The 20,776-nt window shown below is 45.5% G+C and overlaps 1 protein-coding gene across 2 annotated transcripts in view; it reads right to left on the bottom strand.

Annotated features, from left to right (window-relative positions):
• Nucleotides 1-3,384: 3,384 nt before the first annotated feature.
• ARMC2 (armadillo repeat containing 2) overlaps nt 3,385-20,776 on the bottom strand; it is a 104,638-nt gene continuing 87,246 nt past the window's right edge. For both annotated transcript variants that reach the window (XM_072738396.1, XM_072738398.1), the window contains 6 exons: nt 19,437-19,731; nt 12,999-13,121; nt 12,587-12,700; nt 10,151-10,283; nt 9,661-9,821; nt 3,385-3,854 (listed from right to left, as the gene is read on the bottom strand). In XM_072738396.1, coding sequence (XP_072594497.1) covers nt 3,697-3,854; nt 9,661-9,821; nt 10,151-10,283; nt 12,587-12,700; nt 12,999-13,121; nt 19,437-19,731 — 984 coding nt within the window. In that variant the 3' untranslated portion in view covers nt 3,385-3,696. The remainder of the gene's footprint in view (nt 3,855-9,660; nt 9,822-10,150; nt 10,284-12,586; nt 12,701-12,998; nt 13,122-19,436; nt 19,732-20,776) is intronic.

Genomic DNA, 20,776 nt, shown 5'->3' with positions numbered 1-20,776 from the left:
ATTCTCTTTCCCTCCCTCTCCTTCTGCCCCTCACCCCCACATGCGCACACACACACACACACACACACACACACACACACACTCTCTCTCTCTCAAATAAATAAATCATTTTAAAAAGGAGATTTAGAGGTGCAAATTTCCAGGTATAAAGAAGTCATGGGGATGAAAAGGACAGCATCGGGAATATAGTCAATAATGTTATAATAACTTTGGTGACAGATGGTAGCCACACTTTGGTGAGCATTTCAGAATGTAAATTGTTGAATCCTTATGCTGTACACCTGAAACTAATATAATATTGTAGGTCAACTATACTTCCTTAAAAAAAATTTTTTTTTATTTATGATAGTCACAGAGAGAGAGAGAGAGAGAGAGAGAGAGAGAGAGGCAGAGACATAGGCAGAGGGAGAAGCAGGCTCCATGCACCGGGAGCCCGACGTGGGATTCGATCCCCAGTCTCCAGGATCGCGCCCTGGGCCAAAGGCAGGCGCCAAACCGCTGCACCACCCAGGGATCCCTCAACTATACTTCCATTAAAAAAAAAAGTTAGAGGCTCACATGGCCTGATTTCAAAACATACTACAAAGCTACACTAATTCAAATAGTACGGTGCTGACATAGGGACAGACATATAGAACAGAAAGCCCAGAAATAAACCCTCATGCATATAGCCAAACAATAGACAAAGGTGCCAGGAATGTTCAGTGAGGAAGTGACTGCACTTCAACAAAGGATGTTGGGAAAACTAGATATCCACATCCAAAAAGAATGAAGTGGGTATATACCCAGAAGTGGAATTATCGGATCATATAGTAGTTCTATTTTTATCTTACACCATACACAAAAAGTAACGAAAATGGATTAAAGACCTACATGTAAGAACTAAAACTATAAAATTTCTAGGAGAAACAGGGGAAAAGCCTCAGGACATTGGATTTGTCAATGATTAATTGAACACCAAAAGCAGAGGCAAAAAAGAAAAAAATAGACAAATGGAACTACATCAAACTTAAAAATTTCTATGCATCAGTGGGGTTCCTGGCTGGCTCAGTCAGTAGAACATGTGACTCTTGATCTCGGCATCATGAATTTGAGCCCCATGTTGGATGTAGAGATTACTTTAAAAAAAAAAAAGCAAAAAACAAACAAACAAACAAAAAACAAAAAACCTGTGCAACAAAGGGCACAGTCAACAGAATGAAAAGGCAACTTATGGAATGGGAGAAGATATTTGCAAATCATATACCTGATAAAGGGTTAGTATCCAGAATACATAAAGAACTTCAACTCAACAACAAAAAACCCAAATAGACCAACAAAAACGGGGCAAAAGGACTTGAAAGGACATTAATCCAGGGATGATATACAAATGGTCGTCAAAAATATGAAAATATTATTCAACATCACTAATTATTAGAGAAATGCAAATCAAAACCACAATGAGATGTCCCTTTATACCCTTATGGTGGCTACTATAAAAAACATAAATAACAGGTGTTGGCAAAGATGGGAAGAAATTGGAACCTTTGTGCACTGTTGGTGGTAACGTAAGACAGTGCAGCCTCAATGGAAAAAACTATAAATATTCCTTCCCCAAATTAAAAATAGAACTACTATATGAAAAAAAAAAAAAGAACTACTATATGATCCGATAATTCCACTTCTGGGTATATACCCAAGAGAATCGACAGCAGGATCAGTCAATAGAACATGTGACTCTTGATCTCGGGGTTGGGAATTTGAGCCTCATGTTCAATGTAAAGATCACTTAAAAAATAAAATCTTAGGGCAGCCCGGGTGGCTCAGCGGTTTAGCATCACCTTCGGCCCAGGGCATGATCCTGGAGACCTGGGATCGAGTCCCACATCAGGCTCCCTGGATGGAGCCTGCTTCTCCCTCTGCCTGTGTCTCTGCCTGCCTCTCTCTCTTTTTTTTTTTTTCTCTCTCTCTGTCATGAATGAATAAATAAAATCTTTTTTAAAATAAAATCTTAGGGCACCTGGGTGGCTCAGTGGTGGAGCATCTGCTTTCGGCTCAAGGCGTGATCCTGGGATCGAGTCCCGCATCAGGCTCCCCATGAGGAGCCTGCTTCTCCCTCTGCCTGTGTCTCTGCCTCTCTCTCTGCGTCTCTCATGAATAAATAAATAGAATCTTTAAAAAAAATAAATCTTAAAAAAGGAGGGGGGACAGATGGCTCCAATAGCTTACATATGAGTCCAACGGTGAGCAGTCGACATGAAGGAGGACAGGTAGAGTGGTAGTCTATCATGAGTTATTATATTAGTTATAAATACTAAGGGGGCTGTTTCAGGAGGGGGAAATAATCTATTTCAGTGAAAGTAGAATACATAGCCTGCTACGGATAAGAACATTTTTTAAATGTTTAAAAAGACTTACATCCTTAAATGGTTTTGAGAGATTAGCCTATCAGACTACCCAATAAGGTGTGTCCCTAAGGGATTTTGCTGAGCCCTCACCAGAGACAAGCTCCAGACTAGAAGAGCCCTAGGAAAGTCTATTTGTTCCTGGAAATTTAGGTATTTTCTAATGGTCTTCGACAGCCCATCCGGTCTGGGGTACCTGCCCTCTTCCCAGTAGTCTTGGCATTTTCTAGGCTGATGTGCCATTAACAACAGCTTTTCTTCAAGCAAAGTAGTACACCTACTTTTATTTCCAAATCTTCGTTTGGCTAATATAAAATAATGCAAATCTCAATTTCTTTGGTTTTTATCATCCATTCAAAGGTCAATTTTACCCTGCAAAGAATGGCAAACTCAGAAACTAATTACCATCATAAAGTTATAATTTACTGAGCACCCACTAACCACATCAGACACTGTGCTAGGCAATGTGCCCATTTAATGTTGTTGTTGTTTTTCTCTAACTGATCTATAGTAAGATATTCCCATTTTACAGTTGAAGCTGAAGAAATTCAGTTGCTTGCCCAGGGCCGAAGCAGAAGATAGCGAGGATTCAAACTGAGATCATCCCTTTCTAGGACATTATATCACCTCCCTAGTGACTGAAAGTTACAATTAGAAGGACTGTCTGGTTTAGTCATTTTATTACAAATGAGAAGAAAGAGGTAAAATACTCCCTCTTCCAACTATTTTACTTATTTAATAAAAAGTAGATCACCCAAAGTAGTCTTCTCTAAATGTCTCTGCTTACTCTTGCTCTCAATAGGAGAGCCGGAAAAATACTAGCACCTAACCAGAAAATTATTATTAGAGGATGTAAGAATTAGTATAGACGATCACGCAGCAATGCGTCCCTCAGTGTTGACCACTGTTCTTCCTATATACAGAGACCTAAGTTCTTCATTGCACACTTCATGTAACTACTGAACTGACAAATACTTAAAAATTCCAGAATTGTCAAATCAGGATTTTAAGATTAGAACTGAAACATTTAATGGAGAATAGAAGAAAAAGTCATTTACTTAGAAAAACCAGGGATATATTGTCATCTTACATTTCTCGTAGCAGAAAGAACATTCATATTCATTTTTCCATAATACCTAATGAGAAAAAAACTGCTTATTTCTTTTAAAATACTTAGACTACACACTAAAATCAGGATCTGAAAAACTTGCAATACTTGTCAATGCTGAAAAACGTGCGTTCGTGTTTTTTACCACTTTTTTAAGAATGAAGGAGACCCAACTTCCTGTTTCTGTTGTTAATCTGCATCGTATTAGAAAGAAGGAATAGGTAGGGGTTCCAGGAAGGTGTGATGACTCTGAATTCGGTTTAGAAGCTGCTGTGCCACAGGTTTGAATTCTGTTTCCCACTGGAGTTTGTGATAGTTTTTTAGGTCTTGGTCAAAACTGCCATCCAGTGCTAGTTCTTCATCTGTATTGGAAAAATTAAAATTACAGCAATTATTTGGAAATGTGATCCTCCTGGATAAAGTTTAATTTTTGTTGGCACAAATTAAACTCATCCTGGCCCATCTCTAATTCCAGTACGACACAGATACGATTTGGGGGTTAAAATGTTTTGCTTTGTTTTTTTATTGGAGTAGTTCTTTATTCTCTTTGGTGCTTTATGAATATTTTAAAATAAGTATAATCTCTTAATAAAAAGGACAATAATCTTCTCAAAAGAAAAGATAAAATCCTAGACTGAACGGAGCTCTTATTTCAACTCATCCCTAAGTGTTTATGTAAGTCCACAACCATAAGTCAGATCACAATTTCTCAGAAAAAGCAAAATATTAAGAGTGACTTCCTTATCTGTGCATTAGAAAAACTAATGAGCTTTAGTGACTGACAGACATAAAAGGAGGCAGGAAATCTTTTGGGAAAGTAACACAGTTGAATTGGACACTGTAAACTTGACCTGAAAATCAATTTTGCTGGCTTCAAAGTAGCCCCAATGAGCCACTTGGAAAAGGCAATCCCGCATGTCTTGCCAATAACAGTGATTATTGCCAACAACAGTAGGAGACTGAGAGTCCCAGGGAGTATTAGGATCCCGAGTGACTCTAGGTATAATGCAAAAAACACTGGTAAAAAAAATGCTTAAAGAGCAAAATTACAACCTTAACTTGCTTCTTACTCCAAGGGCACCCTGAGTTCTGTAAACACCTTAAGAGTATCCAACCCAAACAGGTAGCTAAATGGCCACGAAGGTTTCCGTGCCAACCTGCCACAGCGTTTTTCCTTGTTTATATTGGGCCTCACACTCCATGTGAAGGACTTTAGGAAAATGCACTGGCCAGTCCGTCAGAAGACCGGCTCGGTCCCTTCCCGGGTCTGTGGCTGAGGCCAACTGTGTAAGTGGTAACCACTAAGCCCCAAAATGACCACAAAATATTGCTGCTTACATAACTGGCAAGCTTTTTTCACGGGGCCAATTAAAATCCTGTTACCAAATGCTTCATTACTGTTTACATCAAATTTTCTACCCTGAATACTTTCACAGCCCCTGTGTACTTTGGCACTAGTGGTGTTAGTGTCAGCACTCGGAGTAAGATAAGGGAGCCTGGAATCCCAGGTTGTACCTTCCCCGCCTCTCCTCCAACCGAGAGGGCAGCTATGCAGCTCTGAGATAAGTTCTGGACAGACACAAACACTTCAGCCAGGCGCTCCACGCAGGCCCGCAACCAAAGCCGGCTCTCCCCACCCAGGAGCTAAGCAGGGCCTGGAGAGGAGAATGCAGATGGCATTTGGGGTCTTCAAAGCCCTTCCCATCGGGCTACTTCCTGACAAGAGGAGCCTGAGGGACCCAGCACTTTCAGATTTCTCCATCACCTTCCTGCCCAGTCTTGTCAGGTTTTCTGAGTACAAACTTCTGTGAGATAATGAATTCTCTTATTTTATGCCCTTCTTTCCCAAGAGGCTTAAGGCTGACAGCTGCCCGGGCACTCAGCAGTTCCTTTCTCTGCCCAGGGCTTTGGTTGGATTTTGTAGGTTTAGCAAATCCCTTCTTGGGTGTCTTGGGGCTTTATTTTCAACGAAGGTCAAGACCATGTTACTTTTCTGGGGGTTTGGCCTCTGATTAGTTAATCCACACTTGGACCCTATTAATCTGTAAATCAGGTTAGAAAAGATAACAAAAGAAAAGCAGCCTGAAGTTTGAAAGTAAACACAGCAAATACCTAAGAAAGCGCCCTGGCACACTCAGGATTGCATTTTGGAACTTGGACTGCAAAGAGTGGTAGAGGTGAATTCAAGAACAATTCAGATCTGTGATTTTCAAACTCTGGACTGTGCACTCTAAAAAAGTACATATGTCATGACTGTGCATTGTGATTTACAAACTTAGGTACAAAAAATAATGGTTTCCCAATAGTTAGCTCTATACATGTGATATATTCTGATATTTTCCTCCTTTGCTACCTCGTTTTTTAAAGATGCTGGACACAGTGTGAAGAGCACGGATTTAGATAACCAGTCACTCTTTTAGGCTTTCTTCGTGCACAGCACACTTCTGATTCTAGAACTTAAGGCAAGGTATGGAAAGGTATCGGAAGGGGTAAAGGACTCAAAACAATAAACTTCTCAATGATCATTATATCACGATCTCTATTATAGTTTAAGTATCCCACGGCATCAATCAAAGCTTCTCCCACTCACTGCACTATCTTGCAGCTTGCTGCTCAGTACCAGACAGCTATTGAGGGTTTAATTATTATCCTATTAAAAGGAACAGTCCTTACAGTCCATATTGTTTGGTGTGGGCTTGTTAATGTGATTTTTTTTTTTTTTTAGAAAAAACAATTTTTTTAAGTACTCTCTACGCGCAATGGGGGGCTCAAACTCACAACCTTGAGATCAAGAGTTGGATGCTCTGCCGACTGAGCCAGCCAGGAGCCCCTTTCATGTGATCCTCTAACGTAAACATCGGGGCCCCACTCTACCTGTTGTCTCGTAATCTAGGTGCTAAATTGCACATACCTTAAAATGAACAAAAAAATAACCTGTGTACTTGACAGTCACAATAATGCGCTGCGTGCCCAGATCACCAGTCGCCAGCTCCCTGAGAGCGGCGCGGGGTAGGCTCGTGTGCCAGAGTACACCACTCCAGAACTTCAAGATAAACACACTGCTAATGAGTTTATAAGAAGTGACTGCAATCCATCAGAACGTTCTAGGCAACACACTTTTTAAGCCACTTTCCAAAAAGAATGTCAACATCCCAACGCCCAAACGTGTTGAGGACCATTCGTTTCTCCTTTTTCTCCCCCCACCTCAGCCACCCATCAAGGAAAAAGTCAAATAACTTATATTTCTATACCGACTGCCTTGACCTTATTTCTAGAAACAGTGCTCACACTGCAGTAGGGGGCCTTGTGACTTAACAGCTCATCCTGTTTTCAAAATGGCCTGCTTTTTAGCTATCTTCGTTAAAGAAGCAAAATTTGAGCACATTCTCCGGCACATGTCCATATGACTTGCTGCTGCCCAACTGGTCAGACACAGCCACAACCCTGTCAGATTTAAGGGTCCGAGTAAGGCTTAGGGCCTGGAGGGAGAAACCAGGAGAGGGCTCAGTCCTTAGGCTTTGTAAGGAGGGCCTAGTGATCACGGGAGAAAGCCTTGACACACCGTGTGGGCTACTTGGCTCTCTGATCGGCGGGGTTCAGTTTTGTTCTCCACACCACCGTCCCCTTCCACCAGTTGGGGTGGGATTTAGACAGTGAGCCCGTCCACAGGCATCTACCAAGGACCTGCTTCACGTGAGGCAACATCCCTTCCCTCAAGTGGCTCAACTGGAGTGGGGAAACGAGATGAGAGTTACAAAACAGTAACACAGGAGAAATTCCCCAGTTCGTGGGGACTATTCGAGAAGTGTGGGATTCCAAGGACTAGAACACGGGCTTGGACAGGTAAGCAAGACGGGGCTGTCAGACAGACAGGTAAGGGGTATGGCAAGTGCCAAGGCCCAGAGGTTAGGGAAGCACAAGAAGGCTGCCTTGGTTCTAAGGAAGGGGGGGGGGGGCAAGCACTAGGGCTACTAGAGTGAGGTGCCTGCAGGTCCCGCAACTGCTGTGGAGCTGGCCTGTGCCCACACCCGCTTCAAAGGGACCCCTGGGAAACATGGCCCCACCATTATGTTATTTATGGTTGACTGTCCTAGACCTAAGTGCCAATGGAAGCCTCAGATAGCCTGTGGGGAGGCTGCTCTGAACACCCTACAGCCCTGGGGGGTAATGCACGGACCAATCACACCTCTTCTCCAGATGGGGGACAGAAAGCCGAGGAGACACAGGCTGAGGGCAGCGAGCAGCAGCCTTGAGGTAGCTGAAGCCCGGGCCCAGCAAGCAGGAGCCTACAGGGACCTTTTGCAGAATAGCCGAGAGCAGAGCTGCAGGTGCAGCCGATGATGGCCTGCTACTGGAGGGGTCTCTCAGGGGACTGGTTTCATCCGGAACGACCTCCCAGGCCCTGAGTGCCTCTCCAGCAGGCAATGGGCTTACTTCCCGGCTTCCTTCTCATTTGTGCACCCTTAACCTCAAAGCCCTTCCCAGACCAGGGGAGGCATTCTCGAGCCTTCTGCATAGCAAACTCACCCGCGGAGCTTTGAAAACAAGGCAGATAATTGCACTCCCCCCCAGAGTTCCTAAATCAGAGTTTCTGGGGATGGGGTCAGGACAAGTGCGTGTGTGTTTTTAATTAAGTTCTACACCTGATGCCAATGGTCCACCACACCTGAGAGCTGAATTAGGTAAGTTGAGCTCGGACTCCTGCTCCTGGCGACCTGAGAGAGCCTGGCGTTCACAGAGCAGGCTGTGAACCTCAAGGCTTTAAAGTCATGTTCGTCTTTTCTTACTCCTACACACAATATTACTTTTACCTGGGAAAAGCAAATTTCACATCAACTTAGCAATCCTGAGTCTTAGATAACTTCTGGCTCTGAGTTCCTGTTTAATAACGTTGTTACAACACTTAGAATTTACAAAGCACTTTCACAGCCGTGTTTTGGGGACTTGCTATGTGTCCCACATTCTAGCAGAGTCTCTGTACATGTCTCCTCCTTTCTCATTCTACTAACTTTGCAAAGTGGCCATCAATTGTCCCTAGCTTAGAGAGGAGAAAATATAAATTTAGGGAAGTTAAGCCAAACATTAAAAACTTAGAAATGATAAAACACAAGGTCTTAAACCCAGAGCTGTCTGGCTATGGCCCTCTGGTCTTTTCATGATGGGCTCAGAGGCCTATTTGATCCTCACTACTCTCTAAAGCAAGGCGAGGATTACTATGTGCCCATTGTACAGATGAAAAGACAGATCCTGAAATTCTCTTGTCGAATCACCCCATACGAGAACACCAGGATTTGAATCCATGGCTTCTGAGTCATACTGAGCGTTTCCACGTGGCCTTGCTGATCCCACACAGTGGCTGGGCAATGGCAGGGACATTGCCTCCATTGGGAAAGGATTATTGAAAAGATTCATTTACTTACTGAAATCATTGTTTTTAGACCTAACCCAGGATTAAAAACATTCTCCTAAAAAAAAACCTCAAGAAACGATCTTTCCTTTGGTTTGTATCAGTGGTTTCCTACCTTTCAAGGGCCTGAACCCCACTGTAACGTCAAAATACTTTCACAGATGCTCCACATTATAATTAATATAGCTGCTAATTAAAATGTATAGATCCAGAGGCGCCTGGATGACTCAGTTGGTTAAGCTTTGGACTCTAGATTTCAGCTCAGGCCATGGTCTCAGGGTCATGAAATCAAGCCCCGCGTGGGCCTCCATGCTCAGAGGGTAGTCTGCTTAAGATTTTCTCTTCCTCTCCCCCTTCTTATCTCCAGTGTGCACTCTCTCTCTCTCTCTAAAAATAAGTCTTTAAAAATAAATAAAATGTATAGATCCATTAAAAGCATCACTTAATTCAGAGTAGCTTTTAGCCATATTTTCTCAATTACAACATCTATATTTTTAAACAGCAATAATTTATGCTGAAATCTTGTATTTAGGCAGTCTATAAAAAAAATGCAAAAAAAAAAAAAAAAGCCACAGAAATCATGACAGTATCCAGGGAGTTAAAATTCCTTGTGTCCCCACTGTAAATACATGCAGCCTCTTCCAGATATTTCCAAATTTACACAGCTATTCAAACACATACCGATCTTTATTCATGCAGGTCATAGGAGCAAAATAATTTCTCTTGCTCTGATAAAACTCTCAGACTTACAGGAGTCTTACCTAAAAATGATGGCAGCAGGACTAATAGGGTGTTGGTGTCTTCATCTCCAAAACATGATGAAGCATTGGTGATATTTTCACTGAAGTTCCATAAAGTCTTGCAGACCAAGCAGGCCAGCTGCCAATCGGTAGGACCAAAATGTCGTAAACAATCCACCAACCTGAGTTTTAAAAAATGTCAAATTGAGACGTTATTAGACCAGAATCTCCTTGATATTTATATTTTTAGCATAATGATGATTATCCTTCTGTATCGTGTGGTATGTATTATGTGGAATTCAGTGATTAGCTTTAAAAATGTCACATCTACAAAGTAGCAATCACCCACTCCTGAGTTATTTTAAGAGTCCCGTGGAAATTAAATTCCCTCTTTAGCTATAGTTTGGTGGTTCCAAACGTTGAAATACTTCCACCCTGGAAGAATGTCCCCAGGGGCCCAAGGCCCCCGGGAAACTATGAGAGAGTCAGGGCTCCACGCCTTGACACTTACTTTTTAATGCCACCTCCTTCTTTTAGGATGACACGCTTGTCTTTATCCACAGTGAGATTTAGGAGAACACCACAGGCAGAAAAGCAAATATCCTGATGCTTAGCATCCAGCAGCGCAATCATGAACTTGTGTACTGGGAGGGTAGAAAACAAATGCCGACCAGTTAAGCTCAGGGTTCCGAGCTGTACCCTGTTTTACAAATGGCAAAGGGGGCGATGGGGAGTGGCTCTCGAAACTGGAAACTCTGCTAGGGGACTTAATCCATTCTTCCTTAGGCTTTAGCCATGCCCAGCTGTGGGTTGGCCAACATCCACTGCGTCTAGAACCTGCTCCCATCCCCCAGGTCCTTGTCCCCAAATAGTGCTGTATCTGACCCAGGTAGCAGCTCTCTCTCCAGGGCCATGATACAGTCCCTTCTGGTAGAAAAGGGAAAAAAAAAAAAATCTTGGGTTCAACCACACAGGTGACATTCATCTCTAACATCTGATTCTTCCCAATGGCCCCTTCTCCAGCTATTTTCTTTAAATACACAACCCCAAGGGAGGAGAGTAAAGTCCCATTGAGATCTTCTCTGAAGCCTTCCAGGGTTTGTGAGAGAAGACTTGCTAAGGTGGCTGGCAGCCGGCCTGCAGCAAGGCAGGACTTCCAGGGTAGAGGGCAGCTCAGGTCACGACAGGCCCCCCACCTTTGGGAACTACTTTGCGTTATTCCTGGGAAATGGAACTCTGTCCTGTTTTCTTTTTCTAAGATTTTATTTATTCATTCATGAGAGACACACACAGAGAGAGAAACAGAGACATAGGTAGAGGGAGAAGCAGGCTCCATGCAGGGAGCCTGATGTGGGACTCGATCCCAGGTCTCCAGGGTCACACCCTGGGCCTAAGGCAGGCGCTAAACTGCTGAGCCACCCAGGGATCCCCTCTGTCCTGTTTTCTTAATGCCCCCAACAAGGGCCGGGCCAGGGGTTGGAGGAGGTTTGGGTAAAGTGTGTGCTCTATCTCCTCCTGTTCTCCCCACACCTGACAGGTGGCCATCCTGCTCTGGCTTTGGCCCAATTGATGGGTCAGACACATATACGTTGTGTTTAAGAGTCTAAAAAGGGGGGTGCCTGGGTGGCTCAATTGGTTAAATGTCTGTCTTCGGCTCAGGTCATGATCCCGGGAGTCCTGGGCTTTGCAAAGCTCAAGTCATGATCCTGGGGAGAGAGATGGGGGGGCAAGCAAGCTGTGGTCCAGGGATCAAGCCCTGCATCAGGCTCCCCGCTCAGTGGGGAGTCTGCTTCTCTCTTTCTCTCTCTCTCTCTGCCCTCCCCTGACTCATGCTCTCTCTCTCTTACCCTTTCTCAAATAAATAAATATTCTTTTTTTTTTTTAAAAAAAAAAAAAAAAGGAGGAAGGGAAAAGAGTCTAAAGAATGTACACTGGGAAGTGAGATGATGAGTGGCAGTTTACTGCGGCTGCTTTTTTTTTTTCTCCTAATATCTGGATTATCTAAATTTGCCATCATGAATAATTAGGAATTTTTAGTTATTCTTACATGAAATATTTGAGACATATAGAGGGTGGTTATCTTGGGTACCTGCCACCCAGTTTAAGAAATAAAACGTTACAGGTCCCATTTGATACCTTTGAGCATTCTTTCCCCTCCAAAGGTGACTTCCACCTTATTATTTCCAGATGCCATTTGTGCCTTATACCATTACTAGGTAAGTACATTACATAAACAATACTCATGATTGTTGTGTATTTTCTAAAACCTATTTAACGGCATTATTCCTTATGTCCCTTCCTATCAATAGCTTTTTTGCTCCTGTATTACATGTTTGAGGCTGATTCATGTTGATCCATGAACCTCTAGTTCATTTCTTTTAATTGATGTAAAACTTTTTTTTTTAAGTAGACTCCACGCCCACTGTGGAGCCCAGTGTGGGGCTTGAACTCTCGACCCTGAGATCAAGACCTGAGCTGAGATGGAGTTGGACGCTTAACCAACTGAGTCACCCGGGAGCCCCAAGATAGAACTTTTGGTTGCATGAATATGTCATTACGTATTTACACTTAGGCTTTTTCTATTTTTCCTTATCATGAGCAGTACTGTTATGGACATTCTAGCGCATGGGGAAAGATGTCTCCTGGGTCCATTCTCAGGGACAGTAACGATGACTATAGTTACTTGTTTCCCTCAAAGACACACACACACACCCCATCTCAGAACTCTGAAGACCAGGCACGAGGGAAAGGACGCTGAGAACACCGCCCAGAGCTCTCCTGGCATACTGAGCTGAGAGCCTGAAGCATGGATGGAACAGAATGTAAAGCACTACCCGTCCCCGGAGCAGAAACAAGTATCACATTGTCATGACCCAAGCTCTAAAGCTGCTTAGCTGTTTATTGGCAAGAAGAACATGTTTATGAACATTAAGTATCATTAACTCACCATTTTTCTGCACAATGAAGTTGCAGATGTCACGGTCCTGGGAGAGATTTCCAAAAACACGCACGGCCTCTAGGATTCCATCCATGTTATTACTCACAAGAAGTTTTATGAGCACTGGGTTTGGGGACCGGAGGGGGGAAAAAAATCAGTGAGTTTAACCTTTAAAAGGCCATTAGACACCAGCATCATACTAAATACCAATAACTCAACATTTTTGAAGGATATTAAAATACACACTATAAGGGACTTTAGCAAGAACGAAGACCCTAACTTTTCCCCATATTCTGATTTCTTAGAATCAAGTCAGGCTCTTTGATATTTGTACAAGAAACCAGAGAGATGAATGGCACCAGTAGTTAATAAAGTCAAAATCTTACACATTCATCTACCCGAACCCAATGCTGAACCTTACATTCAGCAATATATAGCTTTTTGTCTTGAATTATGGAATTCTTCACTTGGTAGTAAGATAAGTTGTTGATTGTGGCCGTAGTATTGATCACCAGCTCCTCACAATCCTCAATTGACTTGTATTCTGAAAGACAGTAAGGAAAAGGGTATCGAAGCCTCACTGCAGTGGCAGAAACATGACCTCCTGACCACCCCCCAAAGCAGTGCCAGGGTCAAGCCCATGTCCCAGACCAGGTCTGTGCAAGGGCTTTGTTGGCTTCTTTGTTTGCCAGGACTCCTCCTGCAGGGAAATGCACCAGACACAGGGGACCACTCCCGACCAGGTTCTAGAACACTCTAAAGCTCAGTCCCTCCAGTCAGGGGGTCTGGAAAAATTAGGCTGATCCAGGCCCTGTGATTACAGTCAAGTGAAGGTGCCCCCATGCCAGTGAGCTGAGCGGTCTCTCATCCCCACGGGTTCGAGTGTTTTCTGAGCTGTCCTGGGGCCTCTATGCTGTGAGTCTGTTCCCCACGTCTCCACCTCTGAACAGAATGCCCCTCAGGGCATAATCTGTCTATAACTCCTATCAGTGCTGCCCTCCAAACACACAGAGTCTGATCCCTTCTCGCCCCCTCTACACCACCTCGCCCCGCCCTCACCTCTGAACTGGCTTCTCGTCTCCCACCTTCCTCTCTGAGTCTACCCCTAACACGGTGACCCTTCAGTAGTAAGTCAGCTAACATCACTTGTCTCCCTTGGGCCTCAGGCCCTACCTGGGCAGCCCCAGTTCTTTTTTGGGGGAGTACAGGGTAGGGGGATGGGTGGGAGGGCGCAGAGGGAGAGGAAGAGAGAGAAAGAGAATCTTGAGCAGGCTCCATGCCCAGCGTGGAGCCCGACATGGGGTGCGATCTCACGACCCTGACTGAGACCATGACCTGAGCCGAAATCGAGAATCGGATGCTTAACCGACTGAGCCCCCCAGGGGCCCCTGGGCAGCCCCAGTTCTGACGTCTCAGGCCACCTGGGGTTCCATCCCCCAGGTCCCCAGTGCCAACTACATTGGTCTTCTTGTTTTGTTTTGTTTTGTTTTGTTTTGTTTTGACATATCAGCATGATCCTGCCTGAACCCTTTGCACTGCTCTTCCCTCTGTCTAGAATACCCTCTGTTTCGAGGTGTCCATTTGGTTCGTTCTTCACGTCTTTCAGGTTGTTGCTTAGATGTCACTTCATTGAACATAGTTTCCTTAACCTCCCAATATAGACTAGCATCCATTACTCCCTTTCCCCTACCCTACTTTTAATCTGCTCCAGGGCCCATGTAATCACCTGGCCTGTGGTGTGTTTAATGTTTGTCTTCTAGTCCTAAGATGTACGCTCTACAAGACTAGGGATGGTCTATTTGATTTATTGTTGCATTCCCAGTGGCTAGAACAGAGTCTGGCACATGGGGGTGCTCGGTAAATAGTTGCTGGATGCAACAAGTAGGGAAGGACTCTTAGCACATGAGACCCTTAGGAATTCTGTTCCCCGCCTTCAGCCTCCAGACTCATCTCCTGGCAGATGCAGAAATGCCAGTTAAGAGCCCTAGTTCCTTCTGCCTCCAGACTGATGACACTGGACCTTGGACAGTGTCTGGAAATCTGTTTTCTAATCTTGCCTTGGTAGGAGGATTTGTCCTGGGGTGGGGAGAGGGTACCTCTTATGTATCACCACTTTCTGTGGGACCTGATGTTTGGCCAGAAGGAATAGTGTGTGGTGCCTAGGGCAAGAGGGTAGGCGCCCACAGCTACCAGGCCTCTATCACAACAGCACCAAGCACTTCGTGTGCACTTAGCCCCACAAAAGTAAATGATTAATAATGCTTTAAATGCACTTACCAGCATTTGAACCCACAAATCATTAATACTCTAAGGGTGCAGCTGTCTCAACTCAGGCCACCATCACAAGATACCACAGATGTGGGGCTTAAATTACAGAAATGTATTTTCTCACAGTTCTGGAGGTTGGAAGTCTGGCATCAGGATGGTGAGAACCCCTCCTGGCTTGCGGATGGCCTCCTTGCTGTATCCTCACATGGTGGAGAGAAAGCAAGAGCAAGCTCTCTGGCGTCTCTTCTTATAAGGACACTAATCCCACCACGAGCCCCCTCCCTTCATGACCTGGTCTATACCTAATTATCTCCCAAAGGCTCCGTCTCCAAATACCATCACACTGAGGGTTAGGGCTTCAACATAGGAAGCTGGGGAGTGGCGGATGCGATTCAGTCCATATCAACCTCCTAAAATGCCATCTTATATGAGACCATTGAGGCTGAGAGGAATTAAATCCCTTGCCTGACTTCGAAGAACACACATCTGAACCTGGGAGTATCTGACTCAACCATCTGTTCTTGCCCTTGCATCTTCCTTTGTGCCCATCAGAGCTGCCTGGAGCAATACTTTGCTGCCAGTGGGCATGAGAGAATCACTTAGCCCTCTGTAGCTGGCTCATGGATGTAAGAAAGTCTGGAATTTGGAGCTTGCCACTCAGGCAGCCAGTCTCTAAATCTGGGAGCTTGCAGAAAGGGCTAGTCCTTCTTAGAAACAGTTTTTTTTTTAAATTAAATTTTAAAAGACCCTCTGCAGTGAGACTAGCCTCCAGAGACAAGTCCTGGGGTTCCAACTCCTCGGGCCTCACGTCCTGTGTACACCTTGCTGCGGGCACTTGTCACCACCCTCTTGTCTGTGCACCTGCCCTGCCTCCGCCACATACTCTGAGCTCCTTGAAAGCAGATACTATGTGTTCTTAAACCTTGTTAGGCACCAAATGTTTGTGTTATTCTCCAAATTCATATGTAGAAGCCCCAGGGTGAAGTCACCCCAAGTGTGACTGAATCTGGAGCTAATGAAGGGTTAAATGAGTCATCAGGATGGGCCCTCACCCAATAGGCTGCTGCCCTTCTAAGAGGAGGAAGGTAGCATCTACAAGCCAGAAAGAGCATCCTGGCCAGACACCAACCCTGCTGGCACCCTGACCTTGGGCTTCCAGCCTCCAGAACCATGAGAAGACAGATTTCGGGGGTTGAAGCCACCGTGTCTGCTGTAGTTTGTTATACGGGAGCCTGAGCAGCCTCAGATAAACCCCCCGAAGCCTAGGACTCGTTGTACACTGAGGACTCAGTAATGGATCTTAATGAAGAGCAGGGGGCGAAGTTCAAAGGTCACCCCCAAACATCATTTTCATCAGGTATTGATGTTTCTTCTACCACGAGAAGATCTTTCGGGTCCTGGTAAGCAGTAGCTAAGTTGATCACTCTGTGTGGCAGTTAATTTCTCTGCTCCCTCGTGGGCGCAGGTGCCTGCGGGAAGTGATGAGGCCTAAAAAGTGGAAGGGGGTGTCAGGGACTGAATTATGCACCCCCCCTTCATATGGTGAAGCCCTAATGTAACTGTATTTGGAACTACAGCTTTTAAGGGCTAATGAGGATGAAATGAGGTCATAAGGGTGGAGTCTTATCCAATAGGGCTGGTAGCCTTAGAGAAGAGGGAGAGAGAGAGAGAGAGAGAGAGAGAGAGAGCATGTGCTGTCCGAGTGCACACGCCAGCAGAGACTGCGTGAGGCCATGGTGAGAAGGAAGCCATCCTCAAGCCAGGAAGACAGACCTCTCCAGAACCCAGCCATGACGTCATCCGGATCTCAGACTTCCAGTCTCCGGATTGTGATGAAATAAATCTGTTGCTGAAGTCACCCAGGCTACGCTGTTTTGCTGTGGCAACCCCAGCCGACTGAGACAGGTGTTGGCACCACGGAGCGGGCTGCTGCTGTAACAAACCCTAAAAGTGTGACCAGTGGCTTTGGAACTGGGGGGTGCAGGTGGCGGAGGCTGGAGGAGTCCTGAGGTGAATGCTAGAAATAAGAAATCTTAAAGGCAGTTGTGGTGAGGGCTCTGAAAGAGGAGAGAGAGAGAGAGAGAGCGAGAGAGAGAGCTTGAGCTTCCACCTTCTTAGGGAAAAGAGCATGCAGGTACAAACAGGGACATAAAGGCCATTCTGGTGAGGCCTCAGAGGGAAACAAGGAAGAGGTTCCTGGAGACTGCAGGAAAGTTGTTAACGTGGCAAAGAACTGGGCTGAACTATGTTTGCATTCTGGTGTTTTTGCGAAAGGTAGAGCTAGCAAGCAACGATGTTGGATATTTAGCTGAGATTTCTTTTTTTTTTTTTTTAATTTATTTACGATAGTCACACACACACAGAGAGAGAGAGAGAGAGGCAGAGACACAGGCAGAGGGAGAAGCAGGCTCCATGCACTGGGAGCCCCACGTGGGATTCGATCCTGGGTCTCCAGGATCGCGCCCTGGGCCAAAGGCAGGCGCCAAACCGCTGCGCCACCCAGGGATCCCTTAGCTGAGATTTCTAAGCAAAAGTGTTTACGGAGCGACTTGGCTTCTCCTGACATTATAGTAAAATGTGAGGAGAGAGAGATGAATGTGAAGAAAGAATTGTTGAGCAAAAGGAACTAGAACTTGAAGATCTGGAAAATTCTCGGCCTATCCCTAAGGCAAAAAGTGAGAAAGCATGTGCTAGAGAGAACCAAGCGTGCATTTGGAATATCATTCGATATAGGGCTTCTGGGCTTATGTGAGCAGAAACACTGCCAGTTTGAACCGAAAGGCTCTGAGATGGGGCAAAATGAAGGGAGGCCATCCTCAGATGTGACAGGACAGGAGGAGAGAGCTCTTTGGCTGTGAGTGTGCAATATCCTTCAAGAGGAGTGGAAATGACCCCAAAGGTGAGTGAGAGATCCAGGGCCACTGCCTCGGTTTCAACAGGCCAGATGCCTTCTACCCCAAAGCCCCGAGGGCGGGCCCGGCCTGCAGAGCAGGACCTGGAGGCAGGACCTCCACCCCAATGGGTCTGGAAGGCAAAGCACTTAACCAAAGAGGATTATTTTCAAGTCTTAAAATATGATGGAATTCGCCTTGTCTGGGAACTGCCACCTTTTCCTTTTCCCCTATTCCTCCCTTTGGAATGGGAATGTCAATCCTACGCCTGCCCCACAGCTGTATTTCGGAAGCATAACAAGTCCGGTTCCACAGGTTCACAGGAGAGGAATTCTTGAGTCTCACAATATCTGATTTAGGTATTTACATGGGATGTTGGTCCTTAGACTTCAGGGTTAAAACCTTTGGAGCTCCTGAGATGGAAGCAATGAGTTTTGCATGTGAGAAGGACATGAATTGGGGGGCAGGTGGGGGGCAGGATACAGTACAATGGACTGAACTGTGTCTCCTGCCCTGAATTCATACATGGAAGCCCTAACCTTCAATGCAATTGTATTTGGAGACGGGGATTTAAGAGGTAAAGTCAGATGAGATCGTAAGGGTGGAGTCCTTATCCCATAGGACTGGTGGCCTTAGAGATCATTCTGTCTCCCTGAGGGCTCACTTGGAGGAACCACCATGTGAAGACCCGGTGAGAAGGCCGCTGCCTGCCAGGCAAGGGGAGAGCTTCATTCCAGACCCCTGGCCGGCACCCCAAGAACCACGAGAAGAAACAAATTTCTGTGGTAAGCCACCCAGTCTGTGGTGGTTTGTTGAGGAAGAGTGCCGTGGCTAAGTGCCTAATAATGGGGGGAAAGGGGACCTGGATAACTGGGGGCCATAATACAGATAACGTAAAAACCTGAAAAAGAAAAAGATAACACTCTAGTCACGTGGACGAGTACAGGAAAAATGAAGGATTTCAAATGCTTATCCTTAGCTTGGCCAATTTTCAGTAATCTGATTGATACACTTAAAAAAAAAAATTGCGGGTCGCCTGGGTGGCTCAGCCTTAAGCATCTGCCTTAGACTCACATCAGGATCCCGGAGTCCTGGGATCCAGCCCCACATCACCTGCTCCTTGCTCCTTGCTCAGTCGGGAGCCTGCTTTTCCCTCTCCCTCTGTCCCTCCCCTGCTCATGTTCTCTCTCTCTCTGTCAAATAAATAAATAAAATCTTAAAAAAAAAAAAAAAGTAAAAAAAAAAAAGTTTTCTTTTAATTGTGACAAAATTCACCCTTTTCAAGGCATACACTTCAGTGGGTTTTAGTAACTATTTTTTTCTTTTTTTCTTTTCTTTTCTTTTCATATATATATGAAAGGTGCTTGAACTTACGACCCTGAGATCATGACCTGAGCTGAAATCAAGATCAGAGGCTGAACCCACTGAGCCACCCAGGAGCCCCACATATTTGCATTTTATAAGGAGATAATTCCTTAGCTGCTCTGCAAAAGGCTATATATATATTATATAATATATATATATAATGTATATTATATATATATATATATTTTTTTAATCTGGACTGCTTTTGAGGCAGTTCTGAGCAGAGGAAGAATTTTCCTTCCTGAAACAGAAGGCTCATCCAAGGTGGCTGCGCTGCCAGGACAGGGGGCAGTGGGGTGGCCACAGGGCCTTGTCACATGCTGGGGGCGCCGTACCGAGTGTGGCGAGCAGCAGGCCCACGGCCAGCGGGTCGGCGGCCAGCGCGGGGCCCACGGCCGGGTGGATGGCCAGGTTGGCGAGCACACGGGTCAGCTTGATGAGCACGTCCTGGGCCTGGGCCCGCCCGGCTCCCGCCGCCTGCTTCTCAGCACCCAGGTCCAGTCGGTGGAACGTGCCGAACAGCGACAGCAAGGCTGGGATGCTCCCTTTCTCTTTGCAGAACTGCTCCCGAGCCTGGTTGTTCTTCGCCGTCAGGTTGCCAAGGATGAAGACGATCCGCACCACCAGATCCTGCAGGGAAGGGGAGCCGGTTAGAGGGCCGAGGAGCTGGGGCCAGTTGCTGGAAGGATACAGCCTGTTCATTTATTCACGGTTTGATTACTAGAAGAGGGGGGCGCATCTGGCGCCCACGAACTCGTCTAGAGTTTGATTCTGAAGATCGGTGCAAATTGATGGAGGAGATCAAGCACTTGGCAGCAGTGAAAGGCTACGGACTGAGTGATGCTATTAGCGAGGGCACTAACTTCAGATCCTGCGTCTGAAATCCTGGTTGGCCTCTTTTCTTTTCTTTTTAACCCCTCAGACAACAATTAGTCCAGTGGGATAGGATTACTGATAACGTGTCATGTAAATCTAAGTAGTGACACCAACAGGTTGCTACGACACCCAAATCTTTCCCTAGAAGTTCACCCCTGCTGAAGGTGCTGTGTTGCTGAAAATCGACTGTTCGGCCCGACGGCTGATGAGACTGTGTTACAGGGCACTTTCCCAACCTGGGCCCCACAGACTTTGGGGGCAGGACAATCTTTGCTGTGGGGGGGCTAGATTTAGCAGCAGTAGTCCTGGCTCTTACTATAGATGCCAGTAGCACCTCCCCAGACATCACAACCAAGGTCTAAGCATCTTTTTTAAGTAGGCTTCACGCCCAACATGGGGCTTGAACCCATGACCCTGAGATCAAGGATCGCATGCAACTGAGCCAGCCAGGCAGCCCACAACCAAAAAGGTTTGAATGTCCCCTGGGGACAGAATCACTGTGTTTGACAAAAATACCACTTTAAAGCAGTGCTTTTCCTTCTTGACTAGGGTAGTGGTTACGTGGGCGATGCCCTTACCCCTACTGGCTGAGGTGCACGTGTGTGCTTTACGCACTTTTCTGCATATACGCTCTATTTCACGTTAAATAAATGTTTCGAAAAATCCCAAACTGAGAACAATTTACAAGTAAACAGGACACAAAAACAATTATGTTCTTAATTCTATAACAGACAGACAAATGAGAACACTGGCCTTCCCCATACCCACGGACGGTGAGGAGATTCCTTGGGGAGGAAGA

Source organism: Vulpes vulpes, chromosome 1 (assembly GCF_048418805.1).
Source record: "Vulpes vulpes isolate BD-2025 chromosome 1, VulVul3, whole genome shotgun sequence".
In the NCBI taxonomy this organism is placed as follows: Eukaryota; Metazoa; Chordata; class Mammalia; order Carnivora; family Canidae; genus Vulpes; species Vulpes vulpes.
This window is presented reverse-complemented; position numbering and strand designations above follow the sequence as displayed.